Below are 24,711 nucleotides of genomic sequence, written 5' to 3' on the forward strand. Positions count from 1 at the left end.
TCTGCCTCTTTTTCCTGCAGTCAGAACTAAATTGTATCAGCCTAAATTGCCTAAATTGTATCAGAAAATTCTATTCTTGATTGCATTCTTATTATTACTACGAATAGAGGAAAGTTCAATATGCAATATGGCAGAATAAGTCCCGCCTTCTAAATAAAAGTCATTGCATCATTGCAGCTGCCTTTAGAACCTCAGGTTACCACAGAAACAGTTAATGTCGTGTGACGCACGCTTAGGACTGCACATGCACATTGGCTGGTGTAAGGTTTTCTAACACTATTTGACCATAAGAAATCATGTTTAAGGGACAGTTCATATCAGATTTTGTTGCTGATTTGAAATTATCAAGCAGAAAGTGTGGCAAGCAGTTTTTGGGATTTCAGGATTCCCCATTCAAGTAGATAGTCTTGGATGCCCAAAATAGCTGCGTTGCAAATATGGCTGGCGAGTGAACAGACTTTCCTTGAAAGAGACTTTGTTATGGCTTAGTCAGAATGTTGACCTTCAACAAACTGCTGTGCCATGATCTAAAGCAGGGCTTTTTAGCAAAACATCCTAAAAATGTACACAAACCAAAACAATATTGAATTGAAACACCAGTCAAAATACCTAACTGCTACGAAGGACTGATCAGGCACAACAGAAACATTTCTACAAAATGTTCTGAAATAAATCACATTGGGAATTCCAAAGGCTTCTCATCCTTCCTCTCAAAACATTATGTTTTAAACATCCTGTGCCTTTGGTTTGTAGGTGCTACTCAAATATTATTCTTCTGTAAAAATAAAATGTGTATTCCTCTAGCAGGTGTAATTTGATTTTAAGTGTTAGAATTCAAATTGTGGTTGTTATTGGATATAAGAAATGAAACTCAAACCTCAGTCAATGCACGCTCTGTAAGGGTGAGAGAAAATGTTTCTCTTTCTGTCTCTATGAATATTTTGTTTCGTGTCTCAATAGAGCAGAAAAGGAGTGTTCTGGGAGTAAAAATCCCATTCGTTTACCAAAGAAATTAATTTTAAACAATAACATAAACCTTTCAAGTTGGACTAACCATGAATTGTGAGATTTTTTTTTTTTTTTTTTTTTTACTGTTTTAAAAATTTTCTTTTTGATCTCAAAGATTTTATCTTTAAAAAACAAATAAAACGATAAATAACTGATGAACAATTAGTAAATAGTCTTTTTTTTGGTAACATACATATTTTGGCAACAATTTGTATGATATAATGTTGGTGGTTAGTTTAGCTCAGGCTTAAAATTCTTCGCTTAAGAATTTTTAAATAACTAAAGAAATATTTTTTCACTTTTCAGTTCTAATCGACTGTGGTCATTACGACTGATCTAAATTGAGCTCATCTGTGTACATTCAGAATGTAGATCTCAAAAACAACACAAGAGGATCACAGAAGATAATGACAAACTGCACTGTAAATAAATTATGTGGATGTAGCATGTCACAAACTTCATAAATTATAGCTTTTTTCTTCAGTGCAAAAAAAAAAAAAAAAAAGTGTGAGAATCACACAGTGGGACGCTTTGTACTGTGTTTGCGTAGGCTCGGGGAGCAGTGAAATGGAGGTGTCAACTGACAAGTTTTAACTACAAAGAGCCATTATGTGCCATGGAGATGATAGACATGTGCATTTGACAGTCAATGTCACATTCAATGAATTTTAGACAGAATTAGAGTCATCTGTAGTCTTGTCTTTTAATCTGACATACCAAAATGCAAGAGCATTTCAGCCTATTCATGTATTCCTAGAATGTAGTGCTTAATATTTAAAGTGTCTGCAGTGCTCTATTAATAATAAAGTTATTTAGTTAATAAGATGGACTGAAATTTTAACACCATTCTTTTGCTTCCTTACAAATCTAGTTATTCATGACGGCAATATCCATTTTTATGGAAAAATTTTGCAATTACTTATGTTTTAGTTGTCAAAAAAAGTGTTAACTTGCATCAAAAACTCAGGTATAGAGTGTACCAAGTTAATGATGCACCTCAAAACCAAAATTACAACATCTAAAGGTGTCCTTAATTCCGTCCAGATGTGTTTTTCCTCATTCTGTTTTATTAGAAGCTTTATTAGTGCCTTTAGATGAGAGTTCAGAGTCAAAAAATGAAGAAATGATCTCTGCTAGTAACATTTGTTATTCTCTCTCATTATTTCTCTCTTACACAATATATCTTTGCAGCTGCAGAAGAAGTTCACTGGCCCCTTTTCTCTCTGCACATACAGTATATCCACCAGCACATTCGACTTAAGGGAGGACGTGCTTCTCTCACTCAACTGTAATTTGCCAGAGGCTCTGGCAAAGACTTTTCCTTGTCCAACACACATCTTTTTTTTTTTTTTATCTTCTCACTTCAGAAAAACTGTCTGGTCACTAGAGGAATTAGCATTAAGTGCAGGCTGCCTGGTAATGGAACAGTGAGTGCATCTCTAATACTGACAGAACAGAGCAACTTTTAATGCCACACCATGCTAATGCGCAGATAAATGCAGCCCTAGGTAACTCGAAATGCCTTCATAAATTATAGATATTGAAAAGGTGCTTGTTGTCACTCAACATTCAAAGAAAAAAACTAGCATTGGCATTTAACTGCCAGATCTGTTAGACTGAAAGAACATGGTTATTTTTGGACACACAGACATGTCGCCTTATAATATGATGTATTTACTACAGTATTACAAATAAATATATTTTATCCATTTACAAAGCTAAAAAGCTTTGTTTCCTCTGTTTAAAAAAAAAAAAAAAAAAACCTTTCTAAACCTAGTCTGGTTTGCTGGTCTCTTGGCTAGTTTTAAAGGGATTTTGGGCACCTTGCCCAGCTAAATGTCTGCTTGGCCAGGCTGCATGGGAGACCAGATAGACCATCTGAAGATAAGCTTAAACCAGCTAAGACCTGCTTAAACCAGCTTGGAGACAAACAGGTATTCCAACTAAACCAGCTAAATGTTTGCTTGGCCAGGCTGGGAGACCAGCTAGACCAGTTAAATGTCCATGGCCAAGCTGGGAGACCAACTAGACCAACTAAATGTCTGCTTGACCAGGCTGGGAGACCAGGTAGACCAGCTGAATATAAGCTTAAACCAGCTAAGACCTGCTTAAAATAGCTTGGAGACAAACTGGTACTTCAGCTAAACCAGCTAAATACCTGCTTGGCCAAGCTGGGAGACTAACTAGACCAGCTGGAAACAAGCGTAAACCAGCTGGGAGACAAACTGGCAGTTCAGCAAAACTAGCTAAATACCTGCTTATCCAAGCAGTAAATCCAACTAGACCAACTGAAGACAAGCTTAAACCAGCTAACCCCTGCTTAAACCAGCTGGGAGACAAACTGATATTCCAGCTAATTTAGCTAAATACCTGCTTGGCCAGGCTGGGAGACCAGCTAGACCAGCAAAATGTCTGCTTGGCCAAGCTGGGAGACCAACTAGACCAACTAAATGTCTGCTTGGCCAGGCTGGGGGACCAGCTAGACCAGCTAAATGGCTGCTTGGCCAAGCTGGGAGACCAACTAGACCAACTAAATGTCTTCTTGGTCAGACTGGGGGACCAGCTAGACCAGCAAAATGTCTGCTTGGCCAAGCTGGGAGACCAACTAGACCAACTAAATGTCTTCTTGGTCAGACTGGGGGACCAGCTAGACCAGCAAAATGTCTGCTTGGCCAAGCTGGGAGACCAACTAGACCAACTAAATGTCTGCTTGGCCAGGCTGGGGGACCAGCTAGACCAACTAAATGTCTGCTTGGCCAAGCTGGGAGACCAATTAGACCAACTAAATGTCTGCTTGGCCAAGCTGGGAGACATACTAGACCAGCTGTAGACAAGCATAAACCAGCTGGGAGACAAACTGGCAGTCCAGCAAAACTAGCTAAATACCTGCTTGGCCAGGCAGTAAATCCAACTAGACCAGCTGAAGTCAAGCTTAAACCAGCTAAGACCTGCTTAAACCAGCTGGAAGAAAAACTGGCATTCCATCTAATCCAGCTAAATACCTGCTTGGCCAGGCTGGGAGACCAGCTAGACCAACTAAATGTCTGCTTGGCCAGGCTGGGGGACCAGCTAGACCAGCTAAATACCTGCTTGGCCAAGCTGGGAGACATACTAGACCAGCTGTAGACAAGCATAAACCAGCTGGGAGACAAACTGGCAGTCCAGCAAAACTAGCTAAATACCTGTTTGACCAGTCAGCAAATTCAACTAGACCAGATGAAGACAAGCTTAAACCAGCTAAGACCTGCTTAAACCAGTTGGGAGAAAAACTGGTATTCCAGCTAAACCAGCTAAAATACCTGCTTAGGCAGGCTGGGAAACTAATTAAAGAGCGGCTTAAACCAGCTAAGACCTGCTTAAACCAGGCTTCTAAAGACCAGCACACCACCATGTGCTGGTTTAAGCAGGTTGTTTCAGCAGGTGAAGCATTAGACAAAAGACAAAAATTTGCAAACTATGGTTATATAATCATCCGTGACAAACAATAAAACCTTTATCTTGCAAACAACTCCAACACCTGTTCATTTTTATGCTCCCAGCCAGGTCTAGTATAACTGATATGGTTTCTGGCACATTTTATTTATTTATCATACATTTAATAAGATGCTTTACAGTCCTAAACACAAGGAATCTATGCATGTGCACAGTACTTACCCAGGCAATGGCCATGATGCCTAAAGCGAAAAGGCTGGGACCCAGCAGGTTCCACAGGCCATGACGGTCCAGCTGTAAGGCCATGGACAGAGCCATCGCCCCCAGCAAGTACAGCACCTGGTAGGACAGTGGCAAAGAGAGATAATATTAGTTCAAACATCGACAACTTCATGTGTAGAGGCAATAGTGAATCCCCAGTCCAATTAGGGCCATCTTGCATTAGCCACCCTCTGTCAGGCAGACTGCAAGTAAAGAGAGGTGCTGCTAAAAATGTCCTTGTTCTCTTTCCTACCTTTGTGAAGTTCAGAACTGATGTGACATGGGTGATTTGATTAGTGTCTGCAAACTGCAGGACTCAGCAAAACACATTCACAGGCGCGCACACGCAATCACCTAACATATATAGCAATGTTCTCCCTGGAGGAGAGCTATTTTTTCTTGTTCTTTTCATTAGATGCTTCCCTCACAAGCAGAAGCCCCCTCACTTTATGTCTCTGATTCTAAATAACTCGAACACACCGTTAATCACATTCTTACTGTCTTTCTCCCCGTGCTCTCTTTCCTTAAATCTCACTCTTTCCCTCTGCAGTTGAGCAGCTGAAGACTGAACTAAAGAGAGTGTGCACATACACACACCTGAAAGTGTCCACCTATATTTACTCTGCTCCACAGCGAAATGTCACCATCATTATGACAGCACATGACAGACTGCTGACATTCGTATATTTACACTCTGTGTAAGCTGTTTACTGAGGTGGACAAAATTTCTGCTCTCTTGCACATCTTGGAAAGCTCTTTTCTTGGCAATAAAGTCCATGAAAAACTACTGGCCTCTATGAATCACACAAAATGAATTTATAGAAATTGATGACACAAGAAATATCCTGCATTTCAGGGCCCCAGGGTCTTCATGTGTAATTTTAACCATCAGATTGTGGTTATTATATACAGTGACCCTAAAAAGACTATTTTAAATACTTACACTATCTTTCAAAAGTTTGAGGTTGGTAAGATTTTTAATGTTTTTGAAAGGAGGCTCACCAAGGCTGCATTTATTTGATTACAATTACAGTAATATTGTGAAATATTATTACAATTTAAAATATCTGCTTTCTATTTTAATATATTTTAAAATGTAATTTATTCCTGTGATGGCAAAGCTGAATTTTTCAGCATCATTACTCCAGTCTTGAGTGTCACATGATCCTATCATTCTAATATGCCGATTTGGTGCTTAAGAAACATTTCTTATTTGATCAATTTTGAATAGAAAGTTCGAAAGAACGTACTTGGTTACTAACGTAACCTCGGTTCCCTTAGATACGGAACGAGTACTGCATTGTTCGTCTTATTAATTAATATTGATTATTAATAAGACAAGACGCTATGGGGAAAACTCCTTTTCTCTGATTCTGAAGCCTTTATACAGTCACGCAGTGTGAACTACACGGCCATTGGTTTGTGAAGTTAAAGAAAACGAACCAATGATGGCGCGGAAGGCGCAAGCCAATGGTGAGCGAGCCCGCCAAAAGGGGCGGGGTCTCAGGCTATATAAGTGGCCATCTCACCATGGCAAATCGATTAAATTCGACCGAAGCGACGGCATGAGGTGTCTCGCGCGTAGCGTGGCAAAGAACGTAGTACTCGTTCCACATCTAAGGGAACCGAGGTTACGTTAGTAACCGAGTACATTCCCTTGCGATACTACATGAGTACTGCGTCGTTCGTCTCATTAATTAATATTGATTATTAATAAGACAAGACGCTATGGGGACAGTACAATCACGCCATGCTACGCAGGGGGACGACCGAGCATCAGTGCAGAGCACTTAAAAAAGGGCTTGCGACAGACACTCAAGACAGGGTAGCCCAGACAACGGGGTACTGAAACACTGTAGTCATCCACCCAAGCCCATAACTAGGGCACTGGAGGGGCCTAGGGTACATATATAGAGGGCACAGAACATAGTTACGCCCAGACGTGGTCGGGGTCGTAATGGAGAACCATAAGCTGGACACAGCAGGGAGGCTCATGTAGAAAGGACCTACGACTGAAGCGCAGGGACATCCAGATTATAAAACCTGACAAATGTGGACAGTGAGGCCCAGCCGGCCACCGCGCAGATGTCGGCAATGGAATATCTGGGATATGTTACAAGTCAATGGGTCCTCGCCCCGGGCTGTACACCAGGCGGCAAAGATGCCTCATTTCAGGGGGTAGAGACATCTTGTAGATGGAGCTCTGGCCTGAGAGATATAGTGTTTAAGACATTCTCAGGGAGGCTTGCAGGCTCCCATTGAGAAACCACACATGAAGGTCCCACAGCTCGGGTCTGGGGTGCCATATTGTCCCTCTCGCTTGAGAGAGGAGGTCCCGTCTCAGAGGGATTGGACATGGCTCCAGGGGCGATAGCCGAGATAGCTCCAAGAACCATGGTTGGGTCCTCCAAAGAGGAGCCACCAGGAGGACTTTGTGAGCACCTTCCCTTACTCGTCTTATTTTTCCCAGCACGGACTGGGAAAAAGCATAAAGGAGGAGGCTGGGCCGGTCGTGGCCAGCGTGTCCCTGGCTTTTGAGAAATATACTGGGCAGTGATGATTGTCTTCTGAGGCAAAGAGGTTGACCTCTGCCTTCCTGAAGACACCCCAAATTCTCTGGACTGAGCGGGGGTGGAGTGACCATTCCTCTGAGGGAAAGTTGCTCCGGGACAACATGTCCGCCCCTATGTTCAGTACACCCTGTATGTGTGCTACTCTCAACAAGAGCAGGTTGCACTGGGCCCACTCTAGGATGATTTTCGCTAGAGTGAAGAGGGGCTTTGAAGAACCCTGGCAATTTATGAAGGACACCACCGTCACGCTGTCTGACCTGACCAAGACGTGGTAACCCACCAAGAGAGGAAGGAAAGCCTGGAGAGCTCGATATACCACCATCATTTCCAGGCGGTTGATATGTAGCTCACTTTCTGGACCATTCCAAGCGCCAAAGGCCGGACGGTTTTCGCACAGAGCTCCCCAACCCATCTTGGAGGCATCTGTGAAGACGACCTTCCTCTTGTAAATCGCCCCGACTGCAAGGCCCTGCTTGAACCAGCAAGGGTTCGTCCAAGGGGCCAGGGTTGTGACATACGCCTGGTTCACCTTGAGAGAGCAACGACCATGTTGCCAGGCTTGGGGCGGGACCCATGGTTTCAGCCAGAGCTGCAAAGGGCGAATTTGAAGCAAGCCCAGCTGCAGAGCCGGAGATGCTGAACTCATTAGACCTAGCATCTTCTGAAACGTTCTGAGCGGCAGAGAAGCCCGGGTGTAAAGGTCTGTACGAGCTGCTGAATGGCCAGAGAACGCTCGAGTGACCGTGGCCCTCATGTGGGTCGAGTCTAAAATTATCCCCAGGAACGACACGTTGGCTGGGAGATAACGAGCTCTTTGAAAATTGACCCTGAGCCCCAAGCACTCAAAGTGGTTGAGGATGATGGATCTGTGGTATATTAGCTCCGCCTCCAACTGGGCCAGAACGAGCCAGTCGTCGAGGTAGTTCAGTGTGCGCACACCCATCTGTCTCAGAGGGGAGAGAGCTGCATCCATGCAATTTGTAAAAGTGTGGCGAGCCAGAGATAGCCCGAACGGAAGGACCGTGTATTGATATGCCACCCTTTCGAAGGCGGATCTCAAGAATTGCCTGTGATGGGGGGCTATCCGTATGTGAAAAATAAGCATCTTTCAGATCCAAGGTAAAGAACCAGTCCCCCGGGCGTATTTGCGGGAAGATCTGCTTCAAAGTGATCATTCTGAATGAGCGCTTTATCAGGGCCCTGTTCAGATGTCTGAGATTGAGGATGGGTCTGAGACCGCCATCCTTTTTGGGGACGAGGAAGTACCTGCTGTAAAAAGCTGACTCGCTCAGTGCTAGAGGAACCACCTCTATGGCTCCTTTCACCAGCATGGTGTTTACCTCAGAACGCAGGACATGCGCGTCCTTGCTTTTCACAGAGGTTTGGACCACACTGTTTAAAAAACGGGGCCCTTTGAGTGAATTGGAGTACATAACCTCGTTTTACTATGTTCAGCACCCAAGCTGACACTCCAGGGATGGCCTGCCAGGCCTCGGCCCATGTGGCGAGGGGCTGAATTGGTTCTGGCACTAAGTCACTGTGAGGGACTGTGGTGCACACATGGGGTGTTTTATCTTGTCCGCTACCACAGCGGTTATACACCTGGGCGCTAGAACGGGTCACTTGCGTGCAATAAACACATTTTCCCCGTACCTGGAATTTAACGGGGCGACTGGGAACACATACGAAGCTGTTTGGGTCAGTGAATGCGGCTCGCGGGGCGGGGCCAGCAAGCGAAGCGCACAGTGATTCAGTATTAGATAAACACCAGAGAAATCTGCTTTCTCAGAATTAATATATTCCATGAGTCTCACCTGAGTCAGGGGAGAGCATCATGTCATATTCAGCTGAGCGCTGTCAGCATTGAGCTTGTTCTAGCACTCTTGTAGTGAGAGCACACTCTCTCAATGAACGTGGGGCCGGCAAGTGAAGCGCTCAGAGGTACGGCATTTAATAAAACACGAGAGGTATGCTCTCTCAGTGTTAATATATATACCATGAGTCTCACCTGAGTCAGGGGAGGGCGTCATGTCATATTCAGCTAAGCACTGTCAGCATTGAGCTCGTTTTCCTGCTCTTGTAGTGAGAGCACGCACCCTCAATGAATGCGGCTTGCGGGGTGTGGCCGGCAAACGACACGCTCAGAGACTGGGCATTTTACAACAAACGCTGGAGAAATGCTCTTTCAGAGTGAATATATACCATGAGTCTCACCTGAGTCAGGGGAGAGCGTCATGTCATATTCAGCTGAGCACTGTCAGCATTTAGACTGTTCTAGCACTCTTGTAGTAAGAACACACTCCCTCAATGAACGTGGCTTTCGGGGCCGGGACCGGCAAGCGAAGCGTTCAGAAGTTCGACATTTAATAACACCAGAGAAATGTGCTCTTAGAGAGTTAATATATTCCAAGAGTCTCACCTGAGTCAGGGGAGAGCTTCATGTCATATACAGCTGAGCGCTGTCAGTATTGAGCTCATTGTAGCGCTCTCATAGTGAGAGCACACGCCCTCAATGAACGCAGCTCGCGGGGGTGTGGCCGGCAAACGACACGCTCAGAGACTGGGCATATTACAACAATGTCAGAGAAATATGCTCTTTTAGAGTAAATATATATTCCATGAGTCTCACCTGCGTCAGGGAAGTGCGTCATACCATATTCAGCTGAGCGCTGTCAGCATTGAGCTCGCACTTGCGCCTTTTTTCAATGAACGCGGCTTGCGGGGGTGTGGCCGGCAAGCGACATGTTCAGAGATTCAGCATTTTGCAACAAATGTAGGAAAAAGCGCTCTTTTAGGGAGAATATATATCATGAGTCTCGCCTAAGTCAGGGAAGAACGTCATGTCATATTCAACTGAGCACAGTAGCGAAAACACAGCGAGCACGGCTTCTGCATGGGACATCCCCAGACATTGTACGCACTCACTGTGCCTGTCATCAGCGTGCAGAGAGGCTCTGCACATGCCACAGCCGTGCCGCGACATTTGCAACAACATCGCAGAAATGGGGCGAAGCGCTGACCAGGCTGCTTGGGAGCGGCGTGGAAACAGGGCTGCTTGAGAGCGGCGAGCTGATCTGGCTGCTGTGAAGCGGCGGGTTGATCAGCGCTGCACGAGAGCGGCGATCTGGCAGTGCCGTGAGAGAACTGCAGGCTACTTGTAGGCGGCGGCTGCTAGAGAGCGGCGAGCAGAATAGAGAGCGGCGAGCAGCGACCAAACTGCTGCAGAGCGGCGAGCTGATCGGCAGCAAATTCCAGCTGCTTGCAGGTGAAGGCGGCTTCAAGTCTCGTAGATCAAGCGAAGAGATTCTATCTGCGTCGCTGAAGGAGAATGAATCGATTTGCCATGGTGAGATGGCCGCTTATATAGCCCGAGACCCCGCCCCTTTTGGCGGGCACGAGCGGGCTCGCTCACCATTGGCTTGTGCGTTCCGCGCCGTCATTGGATCGTTTTCTTTAACTTCACGAACCAATGGCCGTGCAGTTCACACTGTGTGATTGTATAAAGGCTTCAGAATCGGAGAAAAAGGAGTTTTCCCCATAGCGTCTTGTCTTATTAATAATCAATATTAATTAATAAGACGAACGACGCAGTACTCGTGTAGTATCGCAAGGGAACAGCATTTATTTGAAATAGAAATCTTTTGTGATATTATACAGTTTTGTCACCTTTTTTTTTTTTTATTTAATGCATCCTTGCTGAATATTAGCAACTAAAAAAAAAAAAAAAAAAACATTTGTGAGCTCAGAGCGAAGAAGCACAAGGGTTATCGTGTAGTATCGCAAGGGAACAGCATTTATTTGAAATAGAAATCTTTTGTGACATTATACATTTTTGTCACCTTTTTTTTTTTTTTTATTTAATGCATCCTTGCTGAATATTAGCAACTAAAAAAAAAAAACATTTGTGAGCTCAGAGCGAAGAAGCACAAGGGTTATGGTTTTTGAATGTGTTCTAAATTTTGCATCTGAGTGATTTGTACCTGTTTGATAATAGATTTGAGTCTGGCCATGGCGATGACAGTGACCCAAACTGACATGAGCGAGCCGAGGAAGTCACAGAACTGCAGCACATCATACTCCATGATGCAGAAGACCACAATGCCTGGCTGGTCACAGGCATGATAAAACTGTTCAGGGGTGAAAGATGAAAACAAAGGGTCAGAGGAAGTATGAATAAAATATGACATTTTGACATGTCACTGGTTCTTTAATGTAATCTCCTTACTTCAGCTGCCACTGATATGCTTAACTAAGGCTCATCATGGGTCTGCGAGTAAGCCAGCATTTCTTCAAGCACTTATTACATTATTTAGGCATGTTTGTCCAAAGTTGGAGCAAAACAGAATGCAAATCTAGTATAAAATATAAATTATACAACACTTAGTTCCAGTTCTATAATCTGACTGGTCAGTTATGTTAATTTACAAGTTACAATGACTTCAACCGTAGGTCATCCAATCAGAATTAAGAGTTATTCTTTTAAAATATATTATACTTGAAGCTGTATATCTTTGTTTCATTTTAGAAGATTCATGTCAGCATGCAACTAGCTTTGGAAATGCCTAATTTTGGGCATGTTTTTGATTGGTTTAAACCAGGTCTTTAAACTCACAGTGGAAAAGAACATGGTGAAAATATAGACAGACGCCTCCAGCAGATAATGACTGCGGATGGCGATGGTCACGGGTGGGACGAACATCAGGTTGCTGAGGCACAGAAGGAGAGTCGAGAGCAGCTGGAACCCATACGAGTACGCCTCTGTGTTGTCCGTGCAACCCCAGCCATCCCAACCTAGAGAAGCACACACATGTGTTACAGACCACTCTAAGCTGGACTTAACATGGTCCTGCATACTACAAGATACAGCAAAAGAGACAGTTTTAAGTGTAAATCTTGAAAGCTTCAGTACCTATTCACTGTAATTACATGGAAAATAATGTGGAAAACATTCATCTTCAAATATTATTTTATGTTCAGCAGAAGAAAGAAAGTCATACAGATTTGGAATGACATGAAAGTAAGTAAATGAAGACAGAATTTTCATTTCATTTTTTTGGATGCACTATCCCTTTAAAAGTACACTACTGTTCAAAAGTTTAGGGTTAGTAAGACTTTTTGTTTTTTTTTGAAATAACGAAAGAAAAAAATTAATAATTTTATCCAGCAAAGATTCAATAAATTGATCAAAAGCTGTTACAAAAGATTTCCATTTCAAATAAACGCTGTTCTTTCTATTCATCAAAGATTCCTGGAAACAAATGTAATGCACTTCCACAAAAATATTAAAGGGTTAGTTCACCCAAAAATGAAAATTCTGTCATTAATTACTCACCCTCATGTCGTTCTACACCCGTAAGACCTTCGTTCATCTTCGGAACACAAATTAAGATATTTTTGATGAAATCCGATGGCTCAGTGAGGCCTCCATTGACAGCAAGATTATTAACACTTTCAAGGTCCAGAAAGTTACTAAAGACATTTAGACAGTTCATGTGACTACAGTGGTTCAACCTTAATGTTATGAAGAGACGAGAATACTTTTTGTGCACCAAAAAAACAAAATAACGACTTTATTCAACAATATCTAGTGATGAGCGATTTCAAAACACCGCTTCATGAAGCTTCGAAGGTGGTTCGGAGAGTGTATCAATCTGCCAGAGTCACCATTGAAATTTCTAAACGTTATGACGCAATGAAGCCTCGTTTACTGAAATCACATGACTTTGGCGCTCCGAATCACTGATTCGAAACAAAAGATTCGTAAAGCTTCGAAGCAGTGTTTTTAAAATCGCCCGTCACTAGATATTTTTGAATGAAGTCGTTATTTTGTTTTGTTTTTTGGCACACAAAAAGTATTCTTGTCACTTCATAACATTATGGTTGAACCACTGTAGTCACATGAACTGTTTTAAATATGTCTTTAGTTGCTTTCTGGGCATTTGAAAGTGTTAATTATCTTGCTGTCAATGCAGGCCTCACTGAGCCATCGGATTTTTATCAAAAATATCTTAATTTGTGTTCTGGATTTTCATTTTTGGGTGAACTAATCCTTTAAGCAGCACAACTGTTTTCAACATTAATAATAATAAATGTTCAGCATAGAATGATTTCTGAAGGATCATGTGACACTGAAGACTGGAGTAATGATGCTGAAAATTCAGCTTTGCATCACAGGAATAAATTACAATTTAAAATATATTAAAATAGAAAACAGTCACTTTAAAATGTAATAATATTTCATAAGATTGTTATATTTTTGATTAAAAAAAAATATGGTGAGCATAAGCATAAGAGACTTCTTTTCTGAACATTTAAAAAAAAAAAAAAATCTTACCAACCCCAAACTTTTGAATGGTAGTGTGTGTAAAATAAACAATTGTCCATGTCCTCAAAGCAAACTAAGCTAAAAAAACTAACAAAACAAAACACACAAACACATAGTCAATGCATGTAAAACTAACAAAGGGGGGAAAAAAACATCACAGAAATACACATGTACTTTCTCCCTGGTTCACACACACATTCTGTTCCTCATCTGTCAGCTGTTGTAAACAGCTTCATAAATATAGATTGGATTCGGGCAGCATACTGTTATATAAACACCATGAAGGAAATAGATGCACTGCACCTCTAACCTCTCATAGAAAATGCCAGAAAACATATCACAAATCTCTCTGATTATGAAGCCTTAATTAGCCACACCACAAACAGAAATCCTCAAAGGCATGTAGTGATTGAAGTCTCGCTGAGTATCGACAAAGACGGTCAATTGAGCTTTTCCAGACACTCGAGAACAGAGAAGAGCTTTGCATGCGTGCAGTATCACAGCACTAAGCTGTTTGCCAGAAAACATTCATTAAAAGGGTAAATTTGTCTATGCTAATGACAAAAGAAACTATGGGTAGGAATCCAGAGGGAAAGGGGAAACGAGGCACCAGAGCTTCATAATGGCGCTGTAATTGAGAGGTTGTGATTAGCATATTTCTCAGGATCATCAAATGTCCTCTAATTAAAAACCACTTGATTTGTGATCTCATCGTTATAGAGCGACATGATTGGCACATGTGTAATTGAACCATTTAACATGCCAATTAACTTTGATTGGCATCTGACAGTAGAGGAGAAAGATATTAAATGAAATTATAAAATATTACAGTGATTATCATCATATTAACCGCTAGGGTGATATCTCCCTGGGGAAAGGGGTAGACTTGTTCACTTTGTTAAATGACACAGAATTCCTGCTCCTTTATTTTCCTAAAAGCTGACGTGTCAAGGAGTTTTCAAGCACATGTTTCACATTACATGTGTAACAACCTAAAATTATCCTGCAAGCCTACTGGGGGATTTCGATGCCTCTTTTAATTTATAACACATAATTCCTATGTCTATGATGGCAAGTATATGAGTTCTTTTTTTAATTTTATTTTCTTGCAGGTTACTACAAATTAAAAAAAAAAAAAGAAAAAAAAAGAAATGCAAATCTAAATGTGACACATGCTGGCAAAATGAGTCACAATGAGCAAATTATCAAAAATGAGTTATTGTTATTTTGTTATTGTATATATCTATTAAAAAACCTTCAAAATGATGTATGATTTGTTGGAATCCAACATAAAATGACTGAGCTACACCTCGATAGAGTCAGCAAAGTCAATTTTGAAAGAAAATATATATATTTTGAAGAACTTTTTTCCATAATTCCACAATTGTTTTATTAACATTAATGAAACGGTATCACACAGATCTAATATAATGTTACACATCAGATGTTTTCCCCGACAGTTAACCAAACGTTCACAAGACATAACAGATAATGTTTGCGTGAATATTCGCCAAGACAGTTTTTTTTTTTTTTTTTTTAAATACTGTAATTCTGTGTATATGTTGGGATCGCAACGTCTTTGTGCACGCGCTTCGGATCTGTCAGTCAGCGCGAGTAAGATAGTTTTGTTTACATTAGCAAATCACATTTCATTGGTTCAGACTCATGCCATCGAGAATTCTCTATGAATGTTCACAAAGTTGGAATGCTGCATTTTACAACAAAGTCGTCTAGAAGCGAGCAGAGAAGAACAGCATTTTTCATGGACAAAGTAAAGGTACTCCTATCAGAAAACATACAAATAAAGATACTTTAGATGTTTAATTGCTATTTGGAGCTTTGGGATCGCTAGATGAGGGCTTAATGAACTCTTTTTTGTGAAAACCTCAAATTCAACAGAAATTGACATTTTTTACTTGTTTTGTCTGTAGCTCGAATTTAGGCCGTGCACATTCCGACTCATTTTGACAGCACGGGTCACAATATTTGTAAAGAACAAAAAGCTGTAGTAGGCCTTACAACTAGGCCTGGGCGATAAAACGGTATCGATATTTATCGACGGTACGTCTTAATCGATAACGATATAAAAAATGTTCGATATAACTCTCGATATAGTTTCACTTAAATGCATTAAAATGTAAAAAGACATGAAGTTCGGTTTCATGAACAACTCTCAAGCTCGCTCCATCCCTGGATCACAAACAGACGCTCTGCGAGTGACACGTAAACAAGTTGCTGTGGAGTTCAGTTGCGCAATCGCCACGTGAGATCAGAACACACAAACACATGAAAACGAGTGCTGTACACTGTGTGGCAGTTTCATGGTTTCCTTACGTCTAACAGTTGATCTACTTCAAAGTTCGTCTTTAGCAGTTGTCATGTCGGTATTAACAGCTACACAAAGTGTTTTCAATAACACAGTAGGCTAGGCTATCATTATTTCTGTGCTACAAATATTCAAATTATCACAGAAGTACTTAGATAAAAGTTTATAGTTCAGATAAAACACTAATGTCTATCGATCAAAATAGAGCAAATCAGCTTTTGAAAGAAACGTGAACGCGCTGAAAACGACGCATTTATCGATTACATTGGCTACGTTTACATGCACCAATTTTCGTCAATCCGAATGAATTGAATCCGATTGCAGATCTGTTTATATGTACTCTAAACATTGTAATCTGATTCAAATATACGTTTTATATTTGTTTTATATACGTTCCGATTAAAACTTTTGCGCATGCGCTCTGCGTGTGTGACGTCATATCATTCACACTTGCGGTAACCCGGGTTGCACCAACAGACAACGATCATGTATCGACGATAGCCAGAGATATTGTCAAAAGCATCAAATCTTGACAATATTAAGAGGATTTGGCATTTCCAATTAATGTAGGCCTGTTAACTTCTTCTAGTCTATTATTATGACTATTAGGTTCGGCTTCTTTTATTATTAAATTAATATTATACGTGCTCTGAGGATAATAAAAGATTAGGCTATTAGCTATCTTTGAAAATGTTTTAAACATTTTTTAGGTCTATTATACAATGAATTATAGGCCTATAATTAATATTATTAAGAGTGTAGGCTATAATATTTCCTAACACCGCAGTCATCAATGAAAATTAAGCGCAGCTTTACTTTAAGCACTGACTTAAAAAAAAAAACAACCTGTTTAACACGAAATACTATTATTCTCATTTGTTTCACTAGCCTATATGTACGGCCACAAGAGAAATAATGGAATAAATTAACACAGTTATATACCGTTATCAGCATATTATGTTGAAATTCATCTCTGAGAGAATATGCTCCGTTAATGCAGCGTCAGGCAGCTCCGTCAATTTTTACTTTCACTTTCTGTAGTGAATTTTGACCGAGGTTGAGACTTTTTCACCGGCATAACTCTTGCGCAAAGTTTGCACGTTGCTTCTTGTGTGATATCCATTGGCTCCCCTTCTTGTTTTAAAACGGAAAGATTTCCAATATTATGACGAAGGGATACAGCTACGCCACTGCCTGTTGGCATACATCTTTACAACTAAGGACGTGAACGTGAACTTGCGCACTGCGTAATGCGTGTGCCCCAGAGACTTCTGAATACGATTGAGAAAGTAGTCGGATTCAAGCGTTTACATGGTAATTTTTTGCTGTTGGATCGGATTACAAAAGGAATAAACCACCCCTTCCAATCCGATCAAAATTTCATTCGGATCGAGCTCAATCGGATCAATTAAGGTGTTTACATGAACGTTTTTCAATCCGATTGAGCCGTTAATCCGATTACAAATGGATTATTTGGGTGCATGTAAACGTAGCCATTGTTTCACCACCAGGTGGCGATAACTGAGTGTTAAAAATGTATTTGACGTTGAATCTTCATTCAACATTCTTTCAAATACACTGATTCATCCAGTAATGAAACGAGAATTTATGAGCGAGTCATTGAATCATACATCCAAACAGATTTTTTTTAAAATAATTAATTCAAATATATTTAAAATTTTAAAATAGACTGCAGCAATTAATATTTTGTCAGAACCTCTAGTAAATTACATGTTTTTTCGTTTGGTTGTCATTCAGAATTGTGATCTCAGTATGAAACAAACAAAAAAGTTTCTCAGTTTATACAGAATTGTGCAGCTCTAAGTTTCTTTAACACTTATTTATTTAATCTTCATATAAAATATTAGAAAGATTTGTTTAAATTTTATTTTGCTTTGTTTTAAAAATTATTTGTTGTTTGCCTTAATTAAAAATGCATTGGTTAAATTCAAACATTTTTTTCTGCATGCATTTTTTCAATAATTAACGATACTGATCAATATGAAACATATCATGTTTGGCCCTACTTACAGCCAGGCCAAACTGAAACATCTATGAGAAGGTAAAACAAATTGTGACATTCAATAAATGTGCACTCAATTATTTCTATACAACCAAAATCCAGAACAAGTTAAGAATATACACAACGGTTTCAAAAATTTAGGGTCAGTAAGATTTGAAAGAAATTAATAATTTTATTCAGCAAAGACACATTAGATTGATCAAAAGTGACAGTAAAAACACTTTCTACTTTCTGTAAAGAAATTTATGGTTTAAATAAATGATGTTGTTTTGAACTTTCCTTTCATCAAAGAATATATATATAACTTTCTATTCATCAAATAATATATATGTATGTATGTATGAAAGAAAATGCAATATATTATAGTTTTGAATCTTTTTCAAAGATATTGCCAGGTCTTTGCTGATTCCCAACCATAAACATTATCTTGTACATCTGAAACTTCAATTTAGTACACACACCAGGAAATTCAAAGACAACACATTTAAATGTTTTTCTCAAAGTTACAACTCATTTACCCCCCATTTTATATAAGAGAACACATGGGTTAAGGAAGTTTGAGCGCTCACCTGCTTTACACTCGCATGCAGCATACAGGTAGTTGTTGGTGCGCAGGAGTTTGCACTGGCCATAGGTGCCGCAGTCATTGATGCAGGGGGTCAGGTAAGAGCGAAGATACACCTCAGCTGTTACATTAGTACACAGCTCAAACCTACAGAAGAATGTGGAGAACGGAGATGATAAGAAAGAAGCAGAATATAAGCTTTTAGGAATACTTCCAAGGAATGAATACTGTCTCAAATTTCTTTGAACATTCTGTGAATACTGAAAAAGTTTTTTCCCCTGCAATTACAATGAAAGGGGATTGCAAAAGCTTTTAAGCTTTGTGTGAGAAACAGACAGACATTAGAGATGTTATCCCCTGTGTTGTGTCTCACACACAGCTAAGGTATGGCTTCAGAAGAATTATAGTGCTTTTTGTGTCCTTTTTTTGTGTTGTTTGTGTTTGCGGTTGAACTCCTCAGTCTCATTCATTGTAATTTCTTAGAAAATAGAAAGCATCAAAGCCTTGTAAATAACTTATTTTGTGTTCAATGGATGGAAAAAAGGCAGGTTTGGATCAACATGAAGGTGAGTAAATGATGGCATAACCTTCATTTTTAAGTTGAACTATCCCTGGGATCTATATGGAAGTTAAAACTAACTCAAAATGACCTCACATTCAAAGGCGAGCAGATATGCTATAATCTCTATGGTAGTGTAAAGGTACATACTGTATAGCCTCTGTGTGCAATATTAAATGAAGATGTCAAACTTTACCTGAACTCTCCCTGTCAGAACTAATTTTCATTTTGAATGAGATAAAGTAAGGTTATGAGAAACTAGTTCAACATAAAAGTGAATTTATGAATAGCTTTACAAGTATTTCAAAGTAGCAAAAACGATACACCCCCACAGTTCACATGCTGCTACTACTGTACGTGCTAAGTGTTAAATATATGGAGTGCTATGAATATTTTCCATCCTTTTCTCAGCTTCGAAAAAAATTAGACCGCTAAACTGAGGTCTGATAATTTAGTGCATAAACACAGATTATATTCTAGATTTTAAGAAATGCAAATGTCCTCACCCATGTTCAGTGGCACACAGAGAGCGCAGGCTCAGATACCACGTGCCCGTCTGGGGATAGGGTATCCTCAGCTTGGTGATATTTGTGGTGGTGTTAATGGAGAGATGAAATCCTGAAACTGATTCTGAAGAGGAAAGAGCACAAACAGATAAAGGACAAGACAACTGCTATCAAATTCCACAATTGGTTATGACTGAACTCACAGTTATTATTGTGAGAGTTCTAAAGAAAACTCTAGTAAGTGCAAAGATGAGTGATGTGCTTAAAACCTACGTTATGGACCATAAAATAAAATTCATGTGGTAGAAGCAAGTTTACCACATCCCACCTGCAACTATGTAATGCAATTTAGGTGGTATTTGCATATAAATGGCGACATCTTTCTTTGTTTCACCTGAATTGTTTCCTAAAAAGGCACTACGTTATTTTTAGTGCTATGATTTTGGATCAAAGCCATAGGGAACTTCATGCAATGGTATAAATTCGGAGATGTCTTCATGAACATTATAGCAAATGGCCTTGGCCCAAAGCAATTTAAAAGACAACCAGAAATAAATGTAAACGTTCCTTACACTTTGGTTGCCAAACGTTCACAGCAAAAAATACAGCAACAGTTTTTTAGGCATTACGAGAGCCATTTTGGTGCATGTGTGTTTTACAGTTCATTACCATATATTCAATTCATATTCAAAAATCTAAAAAATCTAAATCTAAAATCTGCTTTTACCCTAAATAATGCTCACAACACCATAATAATACTGTATATACAAAAGAAAGGCCACATAAATTAGAATTAAATATAAAAGTAGACAGAATTATCCCCACAAAGACAAAATAAGTCACTAAAATAATGCAAAACATTTGAAATATAATATAAAACACTATGGCACATAACTGATAACAAATATAAGAAGAATTTATTTTAATAAAACATTATCAAATTTGATGTGTCACAGTCACACAGGGATTTGTGGCCACAATTCTTTTATTCTTTCCAATAAATGTACTAATCGATTAATTTTTCACTGTACATTGTAAGGTAACTTACAGTTAAGTTTTTACCATAGTATTTTAGCACTCTTTTTATTCATATTGTAAACTTTTTCATAGAATGGGAAGGTGAGGATAACTGCATATAGCTTAAAGAGCTTTGTCTCATATATAATCGTAGATTGTCCTACCAGATTCACATGAGACTGACGTGTTGTCATGAAGAGACAGCGGCATCCCATGATTCAGGCAGCCAAAGATCGTAATATTCTCTCCTCTTACTGAAGACTGGAAGAAAAAAAAAGAGACAAAGTAATCCATTTTGAATCCTGTTGAAGATAAGTGAACATCATAGTTAATTAACAAGCCGGTGACACAAACCAGGTCAAAAGAGGGTTTGGCGGGCAAAGGAGAAGGCTGTGATATAACCGTTCGAGATGTGATAATTTCATAGGAATATCAAAGCAAAAGAGGTTCTTTGTAGCTGAGTGAAAGGCCAATCATCTCCCACCGCGAGCCCCCTATCCACAGACGTCTGGAAATAAAGACGTTCGGCCTTGCCTTTCACCCTGTTCATAAATAATACAGAGAGGCTTGATGAATAAGCGAATCCTAGACATGGAGCAAATTAGTGATCTTTCTCACATACACAAACTATGGGGGAGAAAGAGGAAAAATAACACTTTGAAGCAAAGTATCGTGTTCTCTGACTAATCAGAGTTGTTAATTACATTTTACGACAGAAAGCAGTTGGACAGCCAATGATACTGGTTAATAATTCAATGACGTATCTTGTTCTTGGTGCCATTTCAACCCCAGTCCTCTGGGGGCTCTAAAAAGTCAATCATCTGGACCTCAAAATAATAGTGCCAAAGTGTCTAAAAGTGTAAAAAATAGTGATTTATTTATGTAGTAAAATCAAAGTAAATAGCTTTGTTCATATTTATAGGGGAAGTGTATAATTTTAGTGTCAACAAACCGAATTTAACTTTTAGAAACAGTTTATATAGCTATATATCCTTAGAGCGGTACAACAGGGCTAAATGTGCACTGGGGTAAAAGGCGCATTTGACTTTATTCTCTTTTAAACCACTAGATGGCACAAAAATTCAGCTCAGCACCCTTCTTAATAACCGCTTGATTTCTGCGCTAATTTGATCTAATATATAATGGTTTTTTTTTTTTTTTTTTTTTTTTTTAATGTTGTAGATTTATGTAGCAAATGAGAATCTATAACATTTTAAGACAAAGGTTGAAGAATATGTGAAAGTATGGTATTTGGGGTAAAAAGCGCCCCTCCTGTTGGGCAAAAGGCACAATAATTAAAGGAACACTCCACTTTTTTTTGAAAATAGGCTCATTTTCCAACTCCCCTAGAGTTAAACAGTTGAGTTTTACCGTTTTCGAATCCATTCAGCCGATCTCCGGGTCTGGCGGTACCACTTTTAGCATAGCTTAGCATAGTTCATTGAATCTGATTAGACCGTCAGCATCTCCTTAAAAAATGACCAAAGAGTTTCAATATTTTTCCTATTTAAAACTTGACTCTTCTGTAGTTACATCGTGTACTAAGACCGACAGAAAATGAAAAGTTGCAATTTTCTAGGCCGATATGGCTAGGAACTATACTCTCATTCTGGCGTAATAATCAAGGAAATTTGCTGCCGTACCATGGGTGCAGCAGGCGCAATGATATTACGCAGCGCCTGTGACCCCCTGTTTGCACAGGGAGCGTGCCTTGCAACCATGGAGACATTTGTGAGAGGCGCTGCGTAATATCATTGCGCCTGCTACACCCATAGTACGACAGCAAATTTCCTTGATTATTACGCTGGAATGAGAGTATAGTTCCTAGTCATATTGGCCTAGAAAATCGCAACTTTTCATTTTCCGTCGGTCTTAGTACACAATGTAACTACAGAAGAGTCAAGTTTTAAATAGGAAAAATATCGAAACTCTTTGGTCATTTTTGAGCGAGATGCTAACGGTCTAATCAGATTCAATGAACTATGCTAAGCTATGCTAAAAGTGGTACCGCCAGACCCGGAGATCGGCTGAATGGATTCGAAAACGGTAAAACTCAACTGTTTAACTCTAGGGGAGTTGGAAAATGAGCCTATTTTCAAAAAAAGTGGAGTGTTTCTTTAACATGATAATAAATAGCTGGCTGACTTTTCCATTGTTGACATGGTTAGATTCAGATAGTAAATATCAAATATCAAGTTGGGTGTCCAGTTTAGAGATAATCACCATATTTATAATGAAACCATCATATTTAAAAAGATTAATCATATCATATAATGAAATTTGTGACCCTGGACCACAAAACCAGTCATAAGTCGCACGGGTATATTTGTAGCAATAGCCAACAATACATTGTATGGGTCAAAATGATCGATTTTTCTTTTATGCCAAAAATCATTAGGATATTAAGTAAGGATCATGTTCCATGAAGATATTTTGTAAATTTTCTACCGTAAATATATCAAAAATTTATTTTTGTAAGTAATATGCATTGCTAAGGACTTAATTTGGACAACTTTAAAGGCGATTTTCTCAATGTTTAGATTTTTTTGCACCCTCAAATTCCAGATTTTCAAATAGTTGTACCTCGGTCAAATATTGCCCTATCCTAACAAACCATACATCAATGGAAAGCTTATGTATAAATCTCAATTTAAAAAAAATGTACCTTTATGACCTTTGTGGTCCAGGGTCACATATATGTATTTATTACTACTGTAAAGCTATATTAAATTAATATAGGATCTCATCAATGCTTTTAGAATCTTTACTTTTTAAAATAATTTTGTTTCTGTATTTTTAAAATGCACATATTTTAATGGCTGTATATTTATTTAACAAAAAAATGGATGAGGTGACAAGGTGGGCCTTTTCCCCTGTGTGTGGGGTAAAAGGCCCACCTTGCCACATCATACATTTAGGAGATTTTTAAACATACAAACCACTTTTATGATTTATTTTCAATCAAAATCTGTTGCTCCATCAGTGTTCAATAAAAAACATGTATATTTTTTCTGCATTCATATACTATGGGAGTAGTAGAAAGGGCATTTTTCTTAGGGTGCGCCTTTAGCCCCATTGTATGTTTCTTAAAATGTTTTTAACCCGTCTATATATATATAACATAAAAAAATAAATACATAAATATTATAATATAAAAAAAAAAATAACCACACCTTGAGAAATTCTATACTATTCACATTCATAATATCTAGCAAGCTTTAGTCATCCATCATTGCAAATCTATGGCATTGTTTCTTCCTGCATAAGGCCTGACAGCTTTACACAATAGACAATGAAAAACAAGAGCCACTGTCTGTGACATATGAATGTCTGCAACCATGTCATCTAAATGAACCAACAGCGTCTCAAACACAGGCTTTTTTCGAGCCAGTGTTTTTAGTAATGAGTACAACAGCAAATGAAATTTCCTGGCTTCTCTTTTGCTCGATATTCAGCGTTGAGTGCTTTAATGTCAATGCTGTGCCAAGCACCTGTGTTGAGCTGGCCTCAGACCAGACCCTAATCAGTGATGTAAGTTTTAACAATGACGGATGACCAGCTGGGTTCACTCAGGGCAGCTCTTGGCTGTCATTCAAGACGGTTTAAAAATTAACAGCCCACAAAAGTTTCCTTCATGCATTTCAAAACTGTACTGACCACAAGATGGTTGACAGATGTGCTGTCAAATGTAAAAGCCACATCTACCGCAGTATTGGCATTCATTAGACAGGGCAACACCTGATGAGTGAAAAGAATTGATTGTAACGGAAGGAGAAGCAATGATGAGCAGCATTTGCTGTTAAGAATGAATATTCCGCCAATAACTAGGATACAATGGACTAGTGTTGTTCAGTGTAATGTTTGTGGCTGTTTGGAAACATACTTGGCAAAGGGAGCAATGAAAGACAACTTAACTTTCTGTTTATCTTTACCAAGAAGCTACCTGACTACTATTAAAGTTGTGATGAAATGGAAGTAGCAACAGATCATTTCTTCCGTATTGTTACATACACATTTCCATTAGTGAAATGGACTAATGAAAAAGAAAAGAACAGTAGGACGGAAACTTTCAGTTTCAGTTCATCGATTGTGGATTAGATGGAAGCAGATCTGAAG

At 39.3% G+C, this 24,711-nt stretch overlaps 1 protein-coding gene across 7 annotated transcripts in view; it reads right to left on the reverse strand.

The window, feature by feature from the left end:
- Positions 1-24,711, reverse strand: part of tmem8b (transmembrane protein 8B) — a 158,335-nt gene that overhangs the window by 8,969 nt on the left and 124,655 nt on the right. For all 7 annotated transcript variants that reach the window (XM_051895098.1, XM_051895096.1, XM_051895094.1 and 4 more), the window contains 6 exons: positions 20,760-20,856; positions 19,579-19,702; positions 18,518-18,660; positions 11,887-12,065; positions 11,255-11,401; positions 4,663-4,779 (listed from right to left, as the gene is read on the reverse strand). In XM_051895098.1, the coding sequence (XP_051751058.1) occupies positions 4,663-4,779; positions 11,255-11,401; positions 11,887-12,065; positions 18,518-18,660; positions 19,579-19,702; positions 20,760-20,856 (807 nt within the window). The remainder of the gene's footprint in view (positions 1-4,662; positions 4,780-11,254; positions 11,402-11,886; positions 12,066-18,517; positions 18,661-19,578; positions 19,703-20,759; positions 20,857-24,711) is intronic.

The sequence above is a fragment of the Ctenopharyngodon idella genome, chromosome 5 (assembly GCF_019924925.1).
Source record: "Ctenopharyngodon idella isolate HZGC_01 chromosome 5, HZGC01, whole genome shotgun sequence".
Classification (NCBI taxonomy): domain Eukaryota; kingdom Metazoa; phylum Chordata; class Actinopteri; order Cypriniformes; family Xenocyprididae; genus Ctenopharyngodon; species Ctenopharyngodon idella.